This window comes from Mchenga conophoros, linkage group LG14, assembly GCF_057382185.1.
Source record: "Mchenga conophoros isolate Kocher_MC1m ecotype Shallow Benthic linkage group LG14, M_conophoros_male_GT1.1, whole genome shotgun sequence".
Classification (NCBI taxonomy): Eukaryota; Metazoa; Chordata; class Actinopteri; order Cichliformes; family Cichlidae; genus Mchenga; species Mchenga conophoros.
Window position 1 is genome coordinate 32,779,932 of NC_140539.1, and position 20,982 is coordinate 32,800,913.

General features: G+C 41.5%; 1 protein-coding gene across 1 annotated transcript in view; it reads left to right on the top strand.

The window, feature by feature from the left end:
- The window catches only part of LOC146560140 (LHFPL tetraspan subfamily member 6 protein), a 47,900-nt gene continuing 26,918 nt past the window's right edge, over positions 1 to 20,982 (top strand). Inside the window, exons 1-2 of the mRNA XM_085244010.1 lie at positions 1 to 290; positions 1,164 to 1,675. Coding sequence (XP_085100136.1) covers positions 1,291 to 1,675 — 385 coding nt within the window. The 5' untranslated portion in view covers positions 1 to 290; positions 1,164 to 1,290. The remainder of the gene's footprint in view (positions 291 to 1,163; positions 1,676 to 20,982) is intronic.

The window sequence follows — 20,982 nt, forward strand, 5'->3', positions numbered from 1 at the left end:
AATGTGGAAACGGGAGTTAAGTCAGACTGCACCGCACATTTGTGCGCCCGCACAGGAGTAAATAATTGATCATCCTTTCAGTTACATATATTGACGAGCACGAAGTGATTCATGAGCCAATTCTGCAGTCACTTTTTGGATTTACATTCCAGGACCGAACGCATTTCTTCTGCATTTTTCCCTCGTCTGAAGAAAAGTTTGCTTTAAGATCCAACACAGCTGGAGTCTGCAGATGGAAACAAGCTCTCAGTGCACACCGAGCGCACCTAATTTCGGAGGTCTCCCAACATGTAAGCTTTCCTCTGCTTTCCCCCTGTGTTTGCCCTGTTTTCATTCTTTTCATTCCGATAGTGTAGGCACTGCGATAATGTGTTCCTTAAGGTCACCCCTAGCAAAAAATCACTATGTTCTAGAAGTGGCGGCTCATGAAGACACTTGAACTATGTTTCCTGTACTAAGCATCCAAATTCTACTGATTTTGTGAGTATGGGTCATAGTCAGTTACGATATAATACTGTTTGTAGCTTAAGTTTAAAGTTTATTATAGGGATTAGCTCTATTTTAAATATCAAACTAAATTTGAGTTATTCTGAGTTATCCCAGTTGTTCCAATTATAGGATGTACTAATTAGCATTCATATTTACTTTCTTATTATATATATATATCTTCAATGAATTCCTATATGTAATAAACAAAGAAGCCCAAGAGTAATAAGTGAGATGGAGAATAAGCCAGCCTTTAGTTCATCAAACTTGGATTAATTATTGACTAAATGAATATGATCGGTGACTGTTTTTCCTCTTAGATCTTAAATCTATTTAAATCACAATTCAGAAATGTGTCATTTTAGTCTACTTTAGTCTATTCTACTAAGTTCCCAGTTTAGCTGAGGACTTTTAAAAACACTTCTTACTAATTAACAATCATGCAAAAGACCTGATTAGAGAATAACTGCCTGATGATGTCATAATTGAAGGTCTTTATTCCCCTGATTTTTCTCCTGTCTGTGATTCTTTTCCTCTGCTTGTGTTAGTGATCCATTTATAAAGATCGGGGAACACATTTCTTGTTTTCAGGGTCACATGTCAAAGTCAGCAACTTGTTCACACAGATGATTTGTCTGGTCAGTGCTCAGTTTGGATGTTTCTCTTCCTCTTGACAGGAACCCGGAGTCACTGAGGAGGTGAAGGCTGCTAGTGTTAAATGCTCACTGCAAGACTTCCCACAACATAGCAACTGCTCATATAACTGCTGTTAGTTCAGTGTGAACCATTTGCAGACTGTTTACCATGGCGTCTAGTCTGACATGTACGGGTGTTATCTGGGCCCTGCTGTCCCTGCTGTGCGCTGCTGCTTCCTGTGTTGGCTTCTTCATGCCCTATTGGCTGCTGGGAATACAGATGGACAAGCCAGTGTCCTTTGGCACTTTCCGTCGCTGCTCCTACCCAGTGAGGGATGAAGAGAGCCAGACCACGGTGATGCTGGAGCAGTGTGGGAGGTACGCCTCCTTCCACGGCATCCCGAGTCTTGAATGGAGGATCTGTACTGTGGTGACAGGCGTGGGATGTGGCCTCCTCCTGCTGGTGGCGCTCACAGCTCTCATGGGCTGCTGCATCTCTGACCTCATCTCACGTACAATCGGTCGCGTGGCTGGCGGTATTCAGTTTGTTGGTGGTGAGTATTTATATGCGTGTGTGTGTTCGTCTGTGTGCGTTTGTGCATGCTCGTACCTGCAGCCAACTCTGAGCCCAACTCTACAATGTGCTCACTGGGCTGTGACTGCTGGCATGCAACGCAGAAGCTCTGACTGCAGTTATGAAAAGTGAACAGATCACTCATTTGTTACGGTTTTCTTTCTGTTGAAAGATGGTTTAAAGAGCCTCTGTAAACTCCTGAGATGTAGATGTTTATAGAGATTATGAAGGATGTAATGCCTTTAATTAACTTCTCGTCAGATTTGGCTCAAACCCATTTGCAGGCGCATCAGCGAGGAAACAAGGCAGTATAGAAATCTCAATACTTTTCTTGGCCAGCAAACCTGCATTCAGTCCAGTTAAGCTGTTACTTCCTCCGATACTCGTTGCATAGGAAACGAAAAACCATCCCCGATATCTTGGTCTTAATACTTACTTACATTTAATATAGTAAAAGTTACCCACTATCTACTCATTGCGGTTTGGAATTGAACTGATTTTTTGTAAAAATGTGTCAAAAAGTGGCAAAAACTGAAATATTAACATCATCACATGAATTCTGAGTGCCTTTTGGCCATGTACAGCTTTGGTCCAATTAGAGGAGGTGTGTGAATATGCTGAATCAATTATATAATGAAAATGTGGATTTTAATATACTTTCCTTTATTTTACTATGATCAGTTGTTTTTCCCGTGCTTGTTTCTGTGAAGTCAACATTTGGTATCAATTTTATGTCTTCTTTTTGTAGTTTGACTTTTGAAATTATACCCACACTTTCTCTTCTGTGCCCCTAAAGTTTAAATGAAACCTCCGGCACTGTTTTTTGTAAAGACAGAGTCCCGTCCTCACTGCAACGTTGGCCCTGAAAACGTCCTGTTGTTGGCTGTTTGTTTGATTCCGCTAAGTGGACACTGTTTCGCACAGCACCAGTTTTGTTTGTTTGTGCTGTTGGTTTTGTACATGTGTACTCCCGGGACGTGAGGTCTGAGGGAAGTCTTCCACTGAAGCTGCGAGTTTCTCTGCCCTAGTTTAAGAAGCTGCGGCGTTCCAGTCCTCTCATTAGCTCAAAAACGTTTGCTCACATACTGTGGCTCACCACTCTGCTGTTTACAATCCCCACCACTTCACTTTGGCTTCAAAAAGTGATGTGACATAGAAGCAGGTTGCGGGCAGATTTGACAGAGCTGCCAGGTTTTTTCCTGAGGGATAAATCTACAGAGGGCCACCACAACATGCCATGTCCCAGTTCTAAAAAGCTTAGCTACTTAAGAACATTGGTATTAATGATGTATAATATGGAAGATGATTAAGGTGAAGGCTTGCTGCTTTATTCAGAAATGTGTACCTTTATACAAGGAAAGCTCCTTTTAAGTTCACAGCAGCCCCATACGTGGAGCCTTACAGCAAGCTGCTATTTCTGGTTATAGGATTAAAAATTCCCCGTCTGTCTTTCTTGCGATTTCTCTCTTTCATAGACTCACAAATCCAGACATGCATGAATTTAGACAGTGGGAGAGTGAAGCAAGGCAGCACGCAATACAACGAAGATCAGATCTTTTTTAACTCGAATACTGGTGAGCCAAAGGGCAGAGATGTCTCAGAAGGGCTAATTGGAAGTGACACAACTGGGGAAACTCAGTGGGCTGCACCATGTATTGTCTTTTATCGCTAACAAAGTGTTGAAATATCCAGGCAGGGAGGGGAAGTTGAGAGGGAGAGAGAGAGGACGGAAAATACCTGATGACTGAAACACCGAGCATTCACTTCTCATTAACTGAGAACCTGGCTGAGAAATAAAGATCTGCAGCAGAACAGCTGCAGAAGGTGCCGAAAAGTGTGATCAAATATCAGTGATTAGCCAGAGCAAGGACAGTTTGTGAAGCAGCGAAAGTGAAGTGAGCCTAATGGTCCGCTCTCTGATACCGGTGCCATTCTGATTAATGAAGAGCATCTTGCCAGAGAGGCCAGGACCTCTGAGAAGGCACGAGTAGCCCATCCACTTTACATCTTCCTGTAATTCATCTCATTCTGATGAAACGGATTAGAGTTGAAAGAAATCAGTTCTTTATCTCATTAGTTGGAGAGAAAGACTTTTGACAATGGCTGTTATTGTTTCTAGTGTTGTTGTTTACCTCTTATAACAGCGTTTTATTCCCAGCTCACTACAGGCAAGGTTGTTCCAGAGCTTGTTAATTGCTAATGGCTGAGGCCCAGATTTCCTCTAGGAAACAGAGCTGGAGTCAAAGTATGAGAGCAGGAGACTGCTCTGGTTCATAAATCCTGTACTTGCACCAAACCACTGCGTTCACTGTAGCGTCTTGTCTTATACAGCGTTGGGGACTTAAACCGACTGTGGCCCAGACGACAGATTCAAACATTAAGATTCTTGACTCGGATTTTGTTGTTGGGGATTTTGTTCCCCCCCCCGCAGAGCCTTGCCTTGTCTTTTTTGCATGCTTCAAGTGGAGCTAGACACAGCAGGAAGAAAGCTATTTTAAAGCTATGATTTAAACATCTTCTGTACCTTTTAAATGTTTTCTGTTTCCCCCATACTAAAATAAACTAACAATAAGTTGTGTTTTTATGTTTTTAATTTAATTTTGTTTGGATATTTTGTATTGTATCAATTCTTAATGACTAACAATCACAAGTCCTATGACTGGATAACTGCTCTGCCCAAGCATCAGTAAATATTGGATATAATTGATAATAGCCTGGAGCTTGTGGCTGCAACATTGACTTATTTTTTTTTTTAACAAAGTCACTCTGTATTTATATGTTGCCTTGCTTACTCTATGTGCCATTCAAAGGCAATGCAGACTGTGCGCTGAAAAACTTCAAATATGTTTAAAATCTACTGATGTCTGAAAGCACACAATCCCTGCCTCGGGCTGCCTCTCAGCCCAGATTGAAGTTGGAGGTTTCAGTCTCCGCCATGTGCTCTGAATTGGGTACGATATCAGGATTTTGTCCAGATCTCAAAATCTTGTCTGAGACAGACTAAGTCAAGCAGTGTGTGTGACTGGCCTTAAGGGATTAATAACCTTGTGACATACCCAGATGCCAAACTGCACCATAGCTTAAAAGCCTAAAAACCATTTTACAAAATAGGCAGGAAAACAATGCTGAGATGCCAAAGTAGAGGAAAGCAACCTATTTTTAATCACACCTGATGAAAATACTTGGCGTTATACATTTGTTCAGAAATAACAAAGGCTTGATTAGTATTGTTGTTGCTTGTAAAAGAAGAAAATACAAAATGATCTTTCCTATCATTTCTTTGTTGCTCAGTAAAGGGGATTTTGAAGAAGTGTAATTATTTTAAAGGTATTAGTTCCGACATATTGTTAAGACCAAAGCATAGCAGTTTGTTGCAGTTCAAGTTAATAACTGGAACTGCATTTATATGACAGAAAACTATGCCATATCTTCATTTTAAGGCACTCAATCAAATAAAAAAGTTGTTGATAAAAAAACAAAAAGTGCTAAAGTGACAGTGGTAAAGCATTGTTCCAAAACATAACCTGCGATCTCTCGATATATTGCCTCGACCTGCAGAAAATGTCAGCTGGATTGAAGTCATTATAACTGCTGATAAAAATGTCAGCAGATATAGCAACTCAAGGCCAGTGGGTATAAGCTATATTTTATTGAGAGTGTGGGGAGCTGCTCTGTCCTAAAATTGAAGGTGAAACAACAAGACAAACAATATAATGCATGACAGGTTCTGCTTGTCCTTTTTCAGGGACTTTCTCAGGGCAGTGTGTTTGGTGGAAATAGGGGACTTCATTTGTACTGCTACAGTTTCAGAGGGGGTGCAGACCTTTGAGGTGTACAGTCTCCTGGGATATAAAACAAGAAATAGCTCAGCGCAGCGTTTTCACTACTATAAGGGAAAGTTGTGGTCAGCAGGGAATCTATAAAGTCTCATTTTTTTATCTGTCATTGTTCCATGAAGAACTCTTCACAGTTTGAGGGAGAAAATCCAATGCTATCACTGTGGGATGGGCTAAAAGCATTTATTATTGATTAGAGACATTTAATGTCTATTACATTAAATGTTAGCCCGGGCTTCTGACAGCTCTTTGATGAAATTAGATCAGAAAAATGTGGCTTTTCAAATGCATCACTGTTCCCTCGCTGCCCTGTGAGGTCTTCCAGACTGAGATGATAAACTTGCAATTTTATATGACATGTTTTATCCTTTGAGTGTTTGCAAAGCTTTATTTTTATTCTTTATGGGTTTTTTTTTTATTTCTTCAAAGCAGAACTGAAGAAAAGACTAAAGCTTCAAATAGACTGAAAGTACAAACAGAATATAGCAAAAGTTGGTGAAACCTTATTAGTCCGGTTTGTTTTAGCAGAAGGACGTGCTTATGAGGGAAACCATGCGACACGTTGACTCTTGCCTCTGCAGTTTGCACAGACGTGTTGACCGTCCTGGTTGAATACTTCCCACACCAGCCTCCACTGAAGCTGCAGTTGATCTGTGATATCAAATAATTGGCCATGTTGCTTTTCAGGATAGCTTCTCCATTTCGTTTTCTGGTTGATTGGCTCTGTTTGAACCTCTGTGCCAGCGACTCTTTTTGGCCGCACTGCTGTGGAATGTCGGTCAGTGAAGAATATGAAGCAGCACATCAAATGCACTCAACTCGATCTGTCTCACTCACTTTCTTGAGTAGCTCTGTCATTTCCACAGAAGTGACCCACCTGTCACATATAACATGTTAATACGGTATCCCGCTCGTGTGTTGGTGAGGCTGGATGACATTTACTACCATCTCTGTCTGCACTGCCTGTGTAGCTCAAAGGGTATATGGAGGGCATGGACATGAGTGATAAATTTAAAGACATGTAAATAAATTACAGATGGGCAGCCTTCATGGCTTTCATAATTTTGCCAAGGGCTATTTGGCACAGCCTTGTGTTGTCCTGTTTTGGAGCCATACCAGCACAGCCAGGAGCTTTGTCCTTGTGGCTGCTTTGTGAGTTCTTGCCAGCTGGATCCCACCCAGTCCCAGAATGCGTGCTTCCACTCCCCTCTCGCCACCAGCACTCATTTTCGAGAGGTTCAACAAAATGAAATCGCATCCATATGAGGGAGGCTTAGCACAAGGGGCTCGCATTTCCCGGGAAATATTCTGTCTGGAACAGTGTCTCTTGACAGTCATGTGTAAATGGTGTCAGATCACAAGACATTTCCAGGGGAGGGGGTTGGGCAATATTTAAATATTTCCTGACATGCACTGTTATCCTTTTTACTTCCAAAGCCTATCTGTATTCCTCCCTCCTCATAGGCCTGCCAGTCTGATTTGATGATGATGGACTGCAGTGTCTCATCTGTCATGTAAGCACTGGAAAAAATTAATGAGAAAGCATATGTTTAAGAGGAGGGAGCCAGGACTTTTCACTGTGGACAAGAGTCTAGTGTAATGATGTTTAGAACTGTGTCTTGCTCTTCACTGCTTATGTTTCAGGCCTCTAATGGTTATAAAGTGGAAGTCTCTACCTCTGGGTTGATTGATCACCTAAAGTAAAGACCACTCTTACACTGTAATACACTCATTTAGCCCGGCAGCTATTTTCACAGTGCACTGTTGCCTCAAAGCTCCACTAATACCAGCGTAAGAGTGTTTGGAGTCAAAGAGCAGTGAAATGTAGCATGTGAACTACAGGCAGTCTATTGTCTGGAGGGTTCAGCTCTGTCTTTTTCATTCACCCTCCACTCTCTGAACTTGTTTTCTGCCATTCAATTTGGGGGTACTTCAGTATTATTTCCAGTGCTCTCAGTCTTTAACTCTCTATATCACGCCTGTTTCACCTTTCCCCTATATCTACTTTGTGTCCACCCATCTGTGTCCATCCCCTCTTTTTCTCCATCCCTTTCTCACGAGTGCCTCCTCCTACTCCTCACAGCGGCACTGTACATTGCTGTTGGCTACAAGCATGAAAAAAATGGATTGGGCCAGTAACCAGTGACCCGAATAGTGGACCTGGTCCAAGCCAGAAAGACAGAAAGAGTGAACAAATGTTAGAAGAGAAAAGAGTGAGGCAAAAACAAAAAAAGATAGAAAAGAGCGGAAAGCTCAGCATCAACGGGGATTTGGTTTTGTCAAACAGGAAGTCTGGGGAACTAAAGCACAGACAGAAGGGTTATTTCAGTCTATTCCTCTGTTAAGTCATTGTTTTCTCTGCTGTAGTTGCAGGCGTGCTTCATATCAGATTGTTTTTTGTCGCGGGGAACATAACTGTGTCTGCATTCGTGTCTGACTTTGAAGCAGCTGTAATAACAGACAACTAGCAGCTTGAGAGTGGAAGGGAATTGGTGATTTGGGGAAATGAATTTCCTAGCAATTAAACTATAAGTTGATTAAATGATTAGCTGAGTTACAGAAAAAAATCAACAACAATTTTGGTAGTCAAGCAATTATCCATTGTTAATTTAGGAATTTAGCAAGTGAAACGTCAGAGATTATCCAGCCACTCACAGCTGTAGTTGTTCCTCACTGTTGCCTACACAAAACATTTCATTTGACCCTTGCCCACATCAACATCAATATTTCCTAACCTTTTTCTGGCATTTTATAGACTGAGTAATTTATTAATCAACACTTAACTTAATCAGAGTGCAGTGTTCATCATAGTAGTTTAGTGTGTTAACAGCCAGAGCTGATGGAAATGCCATTAGTTACAGTATGTGGTTTTCTGGTATTGAACAAATTAGAGCTTTATCTTAATAATGACACTTGATGATGTTACCATCCATTATTCATCCTGGGCCAAAGTGGTGGATTGACCTACCAACACTGCCTTCCTCGAGTTGTGAAACTTTGCGTCTTTATTTCCTGTTTACACAGACTGTGTAATATTTGTTACTTGTTGTCCTAGACCATCAAAAGTTTATTTTCTGGGACCTTCTCCTCTGTTTTCAGAGAAAGGGCAAAGTACACAGAAAAGTAATTGTTAACACATCTCAGATCCTTGCCACTGACAACTAAAACAGTGAATACTGTATGCATGAATGGGTGAATCAGTGCTTAAACAGATGCTTCACAGATGGTAGAGGCTCCACTCCTCTGTATCACTGATGACACATTGTGGAGGGCATGCATGATGTCAGCGTCCAGGTCTTTGCTCACAGTGAGCAATACTGAAGTGGGAGGCACAAAAGTAAACTCTTTTAAACAGAAACACAAATAGCAGACAATGCAAAGAGAAAAACATCAACACATACCTGGATCACCACATGCTATGTCTAATTGGAGAGGAAGAGGACGAAAAGCCCACATTTGACCCGTTAGACGCTTCCGAGGGAGACCGAGGCCATGAGTTGGCTGAATAAATGAATAAGTATAGATTGTATGGATTGGCTCTCAGCCCTATGGGATAAAATAGTTTGCTCTGTATTCATACCCTGTTTTACAGTCTCAGAGGCACCATGCCTTTAACACTACAGTTAATTATACCCTGTTCTTCCAAGTGAGAGGAATGTGAGGTCAGTGCTTCTTTTGTGCTGCTGCGTAGGTCAAATAGCAGGCCGGTGAGAAAATAGAATATATGCTCAATGTATTGAGATGATTCTACAACTAAAAAGGCAGCTAGGAATACTGAGAAGTGTATTTTTGCTTAAGAAATATGACTAAATTGTGTGTTTTCCATCAAACTGGATCTGCATTAAATTTCAAATTTGCGTATTCAAAGAGCCAATGCGAAGATTCATTTCAGAGTGAGTAATTCCCTCCTTTGACTTGTAGATGTCTCATTTAATTTGACTTAGGGAACCCAAGCGTTTCCCTTTTTTTTTATCACTGAAAGGCCAGAAATAGCATTAAGCGCTGCATGGCAAGCCGGAGCCGTCAGTTTGTGGAAGAGTTTAAGCACTGTCTCTGGGTGAATTAGATCAGGGTCAGTGTACAGCTCTGGGACAGACCCTGTACTTCAGTGGGTCACTCAAACACATGTGAAGACAGGTGAAGATGACATATAAGGCAGCTGAAGATCAGATCAGAGAAGGACAGAGGTCACCTGTGCACCATGTCACCTAATGACATGGTGACTGTAGTTGCATGTGTGAATTGGACTCTTTTTTTTTTACATTTTTTAGCATGAAAGGTTGCTTTTTGTATGCTTTTATTTTCTGGTGGGTGTCTGTAGATAACTCTGCATGTGACTGAGTTTAGTAATGTCCTGTGTGCTGAGTCCTAGGCCTGCCTCTGCTGTCTGCCTTAAGGAATTTGGGGTAAATATATTCTGCCCACTAACCGTCCCCAGTACAATTTTAAGTTCAAGGGCTTTTATTAGTTACTTGTGCTGCACAAGAGAAAGTGTTAAAATTGCACTAATTTCACAGTTTTTTTATACTATCTGTGTTAAAATTCACATTTATCCAGGGATTTTTCCAATACACACTCTGCACAGAGTGTTTGTGTGTTTAGTGTTCGATATAAGTCAAATGTGCTGTGTAGGCTTTTCCTTTTCTTTCTTTCTTTTTTTTTTTTTTTTTTTTTTTTGGAAGCAGGAAAAAATCACCAAAGCACCTTGGTGTAGTAATAAGCAAAATGTCACTCCCATCATTATCATAAAATGACAACCATGTAATTGTGCCGCATGAAATTATGTCTCAGGGAAAAAGTGTGCATGCCTCAGTTTTTAAAAGGCTGACACAAGCTGAAGAATAATCTTCAATTTGTGGCCTGTGGCTGTACTTGTGTTGACTGCTGAGGTTTGAGTGTTTTGGTGGAAGTAGTTTTCCTTTACTTCCCAGACTCTCATTCCAGCTGGTCAGCAGCAGTTGGGTGGGATTTTCCCATTACTTGATCTGGTTTCCACAGCAGCAGGGGGTGCAGAACCAGAGGAAAGACAGAGATAGGAAGAGAAGAGGGGGGAAAGAGGAAAGAGAGGGTCAACATTTGTCTAAATCCCCGGAGTCTTGTAGTGGTTGGGGGTCTGCTAGATAAACAGGTTAAGTTACACCACCACCATCCAGCTTACAGTCCGTTCAGCGCTCAAAGTCTATTTTTACCCTCTTTGGGCAGATTGTTGTCAAGCCTCAACAGCTAAATGGCACCTTGTTGACTGGCCTTCAGGTGAACCTAGAAGAGAGAAAGAAACTGCAACAACAGCAAGGCATAAACAAAGCCCAGCATGAAAAAGCTTGAATTCAGGCAGTTATTCTAACCGCGAGCAGACAAAGGCTGTGAAAGCAGACTGAAATAAGAGACCCCAAGCTGGGACGCCCATTCAGTTTACCATACGACATAGTGGCTGGTTGTATTTTGAGCCACTCTGTTCAAAATAAGCCTCTGAAAGCATAACACAGTGTCTCTGGAATGCACAAAGTAAGCTTCCATCTCTGAGAGAGTTTGAAGAGGCTATAAAGGGGACAGAATACTCCTCTACCCATATTTGTATATGTTTATGAAGATCAGCAGGAGGTGACCATATATAGGATTGTTGTGGAAAACGGCTCTGCAGAAGAGCCGTCTGGGGTTTGGCAGCTTTTACACAAAGTGTCACAAAGGAAAGGTTCTTATAAAAGATAAACTCATATTGGAAGCTAAATCAAGGACTTGTTGCAATGTGACAAGTTGGGTCAGGTGCAGTGTACAAACAGCCTTGAGGTTGGTGGGGAATACTGATATTAGTCATGATACCTTATCACTTTCCTCACCTGTTATAAGAGTTGAGAACATTAGCAAGACAGTGTGTCCTGCATGTGGGCTCCACCACCTCTGCTGCTATGTTCATGCACTGTATTACTGTTACTCACATCATTTTTTTTTTTGTTTTCACGTTCTTCTTCTTTCACCCGTGTGCATTCTTTTTGTTTGTTCTTTTATGTTGAACAAAAAGCAAAATGTCACAAAATACTTGGATTAAAAAAACTGAAAGCTGAGAGTTCTGCTCCTTTTCAAAGGGAGTTTGGGAACAAAGGTACTCTTTGACTTTGCTGTCTGCTCTAATTCTGGATCTCACCCATTCTGACTCCCCTGTGTTTTGATCCCAGGCCCAACAGCCCATCTACACCAAGGTCCACGGCAATGGCGACCTGGCTCAAGTTACGTCACAACATGAGAGAGTTTTCATGGGTTTGATTTAGAACCACACTGTGACTGAGCCCACATAGTCCAGCTAATGCTTGAACAAGCACACGAGTTGATGTCTCTAGCGGGAGATGGTGTGGATCAGTCGAAATGATTAACTATGTGTTATTCTCAGGCTTTATAGACTAGCCACCATAATGAAAACACCAATCTTCAGTGAATAGCTACAAGATAATGGAAACACTGACCACCATCATTTTTCTGCTTTGTGTGTGACTGTCATTTTAAATAAAGCCTCACAAGATGAAGTAATCATTTCAAATCATTTCTAAGGACATAATTGTATCATCTTTTTTTCTGTAAGTGTCTGGGCTATTCTATCCAACTACTTCACATTATTTTGCAAATGTTATACATATAAATTCCCAAGCCAAGGGGCATAATCATTCAGTCTGCCCTAGGGCCGCCTTCCAGTTAAACGTGCCCAAAACACCTTAACCAAGAGGCATCCGAGAAGCATCCTAATCAGATTGCCGAACAACCATAACTGCCTCCTTTTGATGTGGAGGAGTTGCAGCTCTGAGCCCCTCCTAAATCACTAAGCTCTTCATGCTATCTCTAAGGGAGAGCCCAAAAACTCTGTGAAGGAAACTCACTTGTATCGGTGAACTTGTTTAGTTTGGTCACTGCACAGAGCTCATGGACAAAGATAGGGGTAGGAATGTAGATCGATGGGTAACGCAACAGCTTTGCTTCTACATTCAGATCTTTTCGTATTACAACAGAGGGGTACAGCATTCTGCAACACTGCAGATGCTGCACGAAGCTGTCAGTCAATTACCCGCTCCTTTTTTTTCCCTGACTCGTAAGCAAGACTCAAAGATACTTGAACTCCTCCACTTGAGGCAACAACTCATTCCCTACCTGGAGTGGGCACTCCACCCTTTTGTCCTCACACATGCTAATTTTCATCTCAACTGTTTCACACTCAGCTAGAGTTCATCGATCGAGGATATTCAAGGGTGCGTGGGAGTTTGTGCAACCAGCCAGTTTACAGGAACATGATTTTTTTGGATTTTAGGGAAGTTCGGTGCCAAATCACAATAATAGTTGCCTCCGTACTGGAATAGTACAGAGAAAACCTCAACAATCAGATGATCCCCTATGAGAAGATAGGAGAAGCCAGTATGGGAGAAGTATGCTCTCTCAGTTGTAATGGGCCATTTGGTCCCTGCACAAAAACAATGAGAGCTTGGTTCTCATAAATGAGATTATATATGTATGACTCATTTTCAGTGGGGTTTGGTTTGCACCAGGATTCGCCTTTGCCGCTGATTCTGTTTATAACTTGGTGCAGCCAAAGGAGGGAGAATGTCAGGCCCTCAGATGGTCTCATCATTTCAGGGCAACTCCAGGCTGTTGTGTAGTAGTGTATACGTAAACCTCATTACAGACTCCACACCCTGTAGTCAGTCTCTACCATTTAGTCACCATTACATGGGCAAATTGGAAGGAAACCAGAAAGCTTTTAACAAAGCGCTAAAAACAAGGGTGTCACCTGTTAAGGTGAAGCAGAATGGAGGATTTGTAATTATGGAGTGATTATATATTTGGAGCCAAGCCCTTGGGAGCTGAACCGTATTGCTCCACTGCCAGAGATATCACTCAAATCTACTTATCTCGTGCACCGCCAGCTAAGACTTGAATATTATAGAACATGTCACTATCGTGACTGTCCTGATAGTGCTACTTAATGCCAGTCCTTTGTTGGCATTCCCCTCAGGGCAGCTCCTCTTCCTGCCTCCTGTCTTTTAGCCAGACCACATAAATGCGAGAAAGCTAAAGATATGGCTTTCTTAGTCGAGCATCTTAAATTGAATTTGGCTCGTTTACAAAGCATGCATTGGATGTGATTATTCCAGGGTAAAACTACAAAGATTAAAGACAATTCTGACTGACTTTCTTTGAGAGCTGCTCGATCAAATATTAAAATGTTCCAAAGCTGTTCTGCTCAACATGTTTTAGTCTGACCATGATGTGCCTCCCCATCTGACACTGGAAGATAACCACAGAGTAAGTGGCTGGCCAGAGTGTGGGTGGGTTTTTTTTCCACAAACAGAGCACTCAGTCATACTCATGATGGAAGCTGAATGGCTCGTCATGTGCAAAAGAGAGATAATAGGAGCTGAGAAGTCAGAGGTGCTCCGGCCTGCTGATAACACTGTGCAGACTGTCAGTCAGAGAGTAGTTGGACAAAGCGTAGGTTGTACCGTTTTGATTGCCAGCTTGATATCTGATGTTTGCTTTCAAGCTATACTGACATCTTTCTTTCTCAGTCAGCTTGTTCATGAAAGATATGTTGCCTTAAATTGTTTTTTTCTGCCTCTATAACTGCATAACCTCTCCAAAGTGAGGCGGCACTGATGGCTATTACAGAGAAAGGTGAGTTTGACATTGGTCATTCAGTATTTACACTGAACATCAGCCACATACAGCACTAACATCAAGGTTATTCGGTAAGATAGCTGGTAAACTGACAAAGGCTGCGTGCACAAAATAGCAATAAAAGCAGAGACAGCTGTGCAGTGCACAGAGACCCTGCAATACCCCGCTGGGTTTTAGGCGGTAAATGTCCGTTATTATCTCTGCATCTTCTTCTCTAGCCTCCGATGTGTCTGGTGCTCTGCAATCATTTAGCCTCCACTTTCTTGGGCAGTGTACTTAGAAATGAGCTAGACATCACTTTGCCTGGCAGTGAAAGTAGAGAAACAGCTGAAAAGCATGTGGACTCACTTGCAGCTCATCTGCGCTGGAAATGTCCTCGAGGATTTGAGTAGGATTTTTATTATGTATCTTGGCAGGTGCTTCCTGTATGGTTAGAGTGACTTTTGGATTAGATTGCGCACCAAGAGCTGCACCTCTTGATTAAAATCGGGTGGCTCACATACTGCTTTGTTGAAGATGTTGTAAATTATGCAGTGGACTTTTACTTGTGTGTATTTTGATGTTGATAGAATTGTTGGATGTGGTTCAGTTAATATAGTAAAAAAAAAAAGATGCCTGATATAGTAAATACTTTTGTTTAGATTACATAATATTAATAAAATAATACAACGACAATGTTATAACTTTATGGTCATTTTATGTCAGTGGTACAATACAAAATACAAGTACCTTTAAAAGCAATGAGCTTTCATAATATTCAGACTTTCAAAAGGAAATTTGAAAAATATATATCTGAATATCCTAAATAAATTTGAATATCAGTAATATAAACACCAGAATTATGATACTGTAATGACCTCTCCTGAAATCATCAGAAAAATCAAACATGTTAGTCATGAGTATTGTTTAATCCTTAGTTCACCATTGTTGCTGTGTGTCTGTGGATAGCATGCCTAACTCCTTCATATGGTAATACTTTGGTACAGCAAATGAAAGCACAGAAGCATTTGACTTGATAAATAACAGCAAAACATGTCTTAACATATTTTTTTCTGTTCATTTAGCTTTGGCGCCATGAAAAAAAATGCTAAGGTGCCGCACCCAGGTCTTCTACCGGTAGTGAAAATCCTGCTGTTTACTCTGGCATCATGTTTGCTAATATGAAAACTGTTACTTGACATTTTGCTTAATTAATTAACTTAAAAACAACATAAAGGGTTTCACTGTGTACTCAATAACTAACTGACTGAATCATTAATAGGTTTTTACAGTGAATGCAGGGTTTAAAATATATATTTTAATAAGAGGGATAAGTGTAGAAACAAACAATGTGACATTACAAGGTTTCTAAAGAAATCAAGGAGCTTTTTGCTTTAAAAGATTGCATTCCCATGGGTTTGAGGCTTTCATGTGCTGGTGTTTGTCTCTCACTTCTTGACATTTCTGCACACTTTCAGCACAAAGGAAAGCTTACACTATAGACAGTTGGCAAATATATGGTTACAGGTCGATCCTCAGCTTCTCCAAGACATTGAAAGTGAAACGCTCGAGATGAGCTGAGCACTTTTTGTTGTGCAGTCGTTGGCTGGTTTCTAACAACTGGTGCTTGGAGGTGGTATGCACATTCAGCTTAAAGAAAAACGCGTATGCTAAAATACAAGCTTCAAACAACAACTGCCGTGGACCGCAAAGTAAAAATCTGTGTGCTTTGACAAACAGATACATAAATGGGACAGAGTAACTTGGGTGTGGTTTTTATAGACTCCTTTGGGCAAAAGTTTGTGATTTCCTTCATAGAAAAAAAGAGTTTCCTTTTTGAAATCTACCCATAAGGTACCCTGGGTTTTCACAAGCATCCTCTTTCTTAGAAGGCAACAAAACATTTTAAAGTAGCCAGCTTGTACAGCAGTATCAGTGGTTGAAAGGTTTTGTAGTTGTTGAGGCATACCATTCAAACAGTCTTTCTTCCCACTGCTTATTGATGGGCCCTCAGCAGGGTGTCGCTTACTCAGGAAGACACCTGCCCTGAACCACAGTAATCTGTAATCATGATCAAAGCTTGGATCTGCCAGCTGGAAGCTCACTAGTGTCCTAGCTCTAAGCATTGTTGTTTCGAGTTCGCCCTCCTCCCCTAAACTAGCCCTGTGGGCAGTTAAACACGGAGCTAGTGGGAATTGTGGGAAGAGAGGAGGGTGGAGACTCCACCAGAGGCCCAGGCTTCTGTAGGACTTATTGATCTCTGAAAAGAGATCTTCATCCTCTCATGAACAACAGGCACACCACTATTTGATACTTGAGGTAATTATGGAGCATTTGTTGCCTCACTGTTTACTCTCATTTGTTCTACATTGTTTCTTTCAGTGGCTTTGCAGACATCTCGCTCCGCATTCTTCACGTGAAGCATTATCTCTCTGTCACATTCAGCCATTGACCTTCCTCTTTTGTCTCTTGTCTTAAAAATCCAACAAATGATTGATCTTACAGTCTGTGCCTGGCAATTAAAGAGCCCCCCCCCCCTCCTTACACCTTAGCTAAACATATCATCGTCTAACATGCTCCCATGGCTCAGCTCTTTGTGATAATTACCCCAGTGTTAGACCTTGAGCTTGATAAGTAACACCTAACCAAGGGCAACTTGTGTGTGCAGAGCAGGAGTGTGATTCATTGGCATGTATATGGCTGGCTATATATCTCCAGGGAAGGAGTAGTAGGTGGGGGTGGCGAAATGAGCAGGGGAAAATAGGCTGCTGTCACTTGAGTGGCTGCTAATGTGGTCTCTCCAATGATAATATAAAACACTTAGAAAGGCAATCTATTATTATTATTATTATTTCTAATGGCCTAAACAGCACAAATGAAAGCTTAACATAGGTAAGGCTTTTTGTTTTGTTCAACAGCCATTACTTAAGTATATTCCATTCACACTGATATTAACCAGAGAAAATACGATTTAAAAGCTAATAGTTTTATCTAATAAATGTATTTCAGATCTTGTTTATTAAACGATCGGTTACTTGACTTGCAAGGATTAAATATACCTTTTATAATATCTTTATAAACAAGGACATAATCACACGGTAGCTGCTCCACTTTGTAGTAGAGAAACCTCTCCCCTCTCTTTCCCCTCCATCCAATTGTTTTCTCCCGTGGCATGTCAAGTGCGATCCAGACCTAATCTACCAGCCCAACAGTGAGGTACCCACAGTGAGGCCCCAAGGCCCAGCACCACCGCTTCATTCGTCTTCAAGACAGGCTACAGGCGTGAGACCATCCTCATGCCTATCCTGTTGCGCTTGCATATGCAAGGGATGCTAAACCCCGGAGCCTTCATCTGGTCTCCAGGTGGTCACTGAAGCAGTGGCCCGTATCTTCCCACGTGTCGGTGAGCTTTTGAAAATAAGTGAAGATTGTCCTCTCTCCCTGCGCAGAAAAGGGCCATCCCCTCCAGCTTCTTCAGAGGAAACCAGCCGGTGTGATACTGCATCACACTGAGGTGATGATGAGCGAATAGCATGGGAAATTTCACTAGCTGTGCTCTTTGTGCAGTTTCCTGTTGTCATGTTTGTCTTCTGTTTGTTTTGGAAGCTGCTCACACATCACACATACATGTTTGCTCAAACAATGTTGAATATATATATGTATTTTTAAAATTTTCTTCCTGTATATTTCAGTCCTGGCATCACCATATTGACAGGTTAGAGCAAACAATCAGTCTTCCAGTTATGCAAACACTTGCAGATGGTGCAGAAACATCCAAAGATGTTCCCCATCCGTGTTTGCTCTCCATTACACAAAGATTCTAGGAAGACAAAGAACTGTTTGCAAGTCATTTGTGTGCTTGTTTGTTTATGTTTTCTTCCGCACAATGCACACTAAACTACAGTCCAATAGGTGCATTGTGTGTACTGTCACAGAATGCACCCATTGGATCGTAGCCAGAGGCTTTTACAGCCTGTTATAGCAGCACTATGTGACTCTACATCTTTAGAAAACAGCAGATGAAACATTTTGCACAGTCATTTTGCACGGTTAATTTTCTTAAATTCTTAAACATTTTGTTCCTTCTCTTAACTACAAACAGCTTACCGTGAACAATTTCCGATTTTTCTTAAAAGAAATAGAACTGAACACAGCCTTGCTGCTGTTTTTTGTTCCAACTGTGCAGAGCACAATGTTATAGTTCTTGCCTTCTGCTGAAGACAGACGGTCAGCCTTATGGTAAGTTGTTTACTCTGGCAAGTACACTCAGAAAGTCTTGCAATTGTGGCAAAATGAATGACATGTTGCCCCTGACAAAGCTGCTACAGGCCGAGCTCACTGTTTGTTCCTTTCAAGTGGAAGTCAAATACAGCTTTAGTAAACGTGATGGCTTAACAGTGAGGCAAAGGAGACAAGCTGCCTGTTTCAGCACCAGCCAGATACTGATTATCAGATTAGAATTTCCCCAGTTTGAACTTTTTTTCAGCAGAAAAATAACCATGAAATGAGGCATTTGAGATAGAAGCTCATCTTTAACCGTCCCTTCCCTCATCTCTCCCACTTCTCTCTGCACCGGCACACTGAGTAAAGAATACATTAGAGGGTAATGAAATAAGGGCATTTAAAGAAAGATTTGAATTGAGTGTCAGTCATGGGTAGACGATCACATTACCAGTTGTCCATTGTAATGACTTTCCCTCCCATTAGGAGGTATTATGATCTCCTCTAAAATGTAATTACAGTTGAAATGGGCTCGTGCCTGTCCTGCAAAAAATGGTCAGAAACGGACAGAATTTTATTTCACTAGTCTATTTTTTTTTATCGACAGCGCCTATATGAAGACTTCATTAGATCACAAAATCGTGTTTTGGCAGCTTGGCTATCCTGCCCTACATTTCCAAAGAGTGTATTTATATGAAAGAAATTGCCACCCACACTTGTTACCTTTGTGGGAACAAATCCTTGGAAACCCTGCTGCACATCTATATATGATGCAGCCGTTGACGTCAACTGTGAAGCTGTTTTTTAATACGCTTGTTCCTCTTCTTTGCCTTAGACCCCAGCTCTGTTACCTCCACTCTTTACCCCGCTCTTTCAGAGGCCACTGAAGGTTGATGGAAGCCGAGGCTGGGGGAGGGTTGTGGAAGGATAGGGGCTCTGGAGGCCGCCTGTGGAATCTTTGCATACCACCAGAGAAAGTGGGAGGGATTCTTTTTTATCCCCCCCCTTCCCATTTTCTCCCAACCAGCATCATAAAGTGCACAGCAGCAGCTGGTGTCAAAGAAAGACGGAGCGAGAAAAACGATGCACTGCTATCTCACTTACTATCTTTAAATAAAGGCCAGTAAGCAGAGAAAGGGGAGATTATATAGAAGAGCGGAAGATGTGGCACCCATCCCTACAGCAAATCACCACATGGAGCAGATCTAAATCAAGTTCCCCTTGCTATAAATACAATGGAAGACAGCAGAATAATAAGCTGCAGCATATGGCCATGGTCAACCTCTGTGGGCAGAAAGGAGCGCTATTCTTCCATGCTTTGCATTTCTCCTCTGAATTCATCCATGAAGGCGCTCAGTTTAGCACGCACCACAGCAGAGGAAGCTCTGGCAGTAGGACATGCCAATCAGACCAGTGGCACTATTTCCATGGTTTCTGTTCTGGAGAAAAATAAGTTATGGCCAATATAAATTAAAGTATGCGATAAAATGCTGCATTCACCTTTATGGTCTAGCAACTACTCAATATTACACGAGGCTCACTGCCTTAAAGCGCTGTAATTGAATGATGAACAAAGGGGCTTGTTGGGTTAAAAGCTACTGTGGTTGGGGGGTTTTTTTTCTCCTTGCATTGAGTATCATATTCTGTGGATGGATGGAGGAGGGGGTTGTTTGTTGGCCCATAAGGATCAATTAAGCCATCAGTAGGAAGAGACAGTAATAAGACATGTAATGAAAGGTCCCTCTTCCTTGGGGAACAGTGTTATATTCATCACCGCCTCTTGTTCACACATTTATCACTGGAACATTACAAGTTGTAATCAGTCACAGATGTCAGGGCTGGTGCTGATTCTCTATCACTCCTTGCGTCTTGACACAGATATGAGTTGCTACATAATGCATTTAATCTACTGTAGGCTCCTGCGATCTGTAGAGCTCCATGAGAGGCTCTCATGTGAACAGATTACTAATTGGAACGTCAAATTCCATCCTGCCTTTGATCGTTTTTATTAGTTTTTGTTTTTTGTCATCACTAAAACAACTTAACCAACAGTTATATTTCCTTAGATGTGAGGTGTAACACCATTTAATGCATGACGTGTAATCGCAGAGTCCAAATGTTTCGTCTTCATATTATAACGCATATTCCGCCTTCCCATCTGGCCACCAGGGTTGGGTAAATTGGTTTGAAGATTTCTCTCCAGAGGTGGGTTCACACTTCCTTCCACAAGATGGTTTCATTCTTACACTGTTGGTTGTTTTTCAGACAAAACACAACCGGTGGAAAATGTTAACCGGGGATGTCTGATGTTGGTGCTCCTCCCAAACTTCTAAGCTAAGGAGCTGACGGACAAGTGTATGTGTTGTGTTGCCAGGGTGAAGTGCAAAAAGAGTTTTAGTCGAGCAGTTCAATATGTACTGACCAAAATACTTTTGCACCGCACCTTGTAATTTCTGTCCTTTGGAATAAATGGTCTGGTCGCACTGCCAAGCCGCAAGTTTCACTTTGCTCGTTGTGGCCTGGCAAGAATTTCAACCAAGCTGCACAATACTTGACTGACAGATCTCTCCTTCACTCATGTTACATTATATAGTCT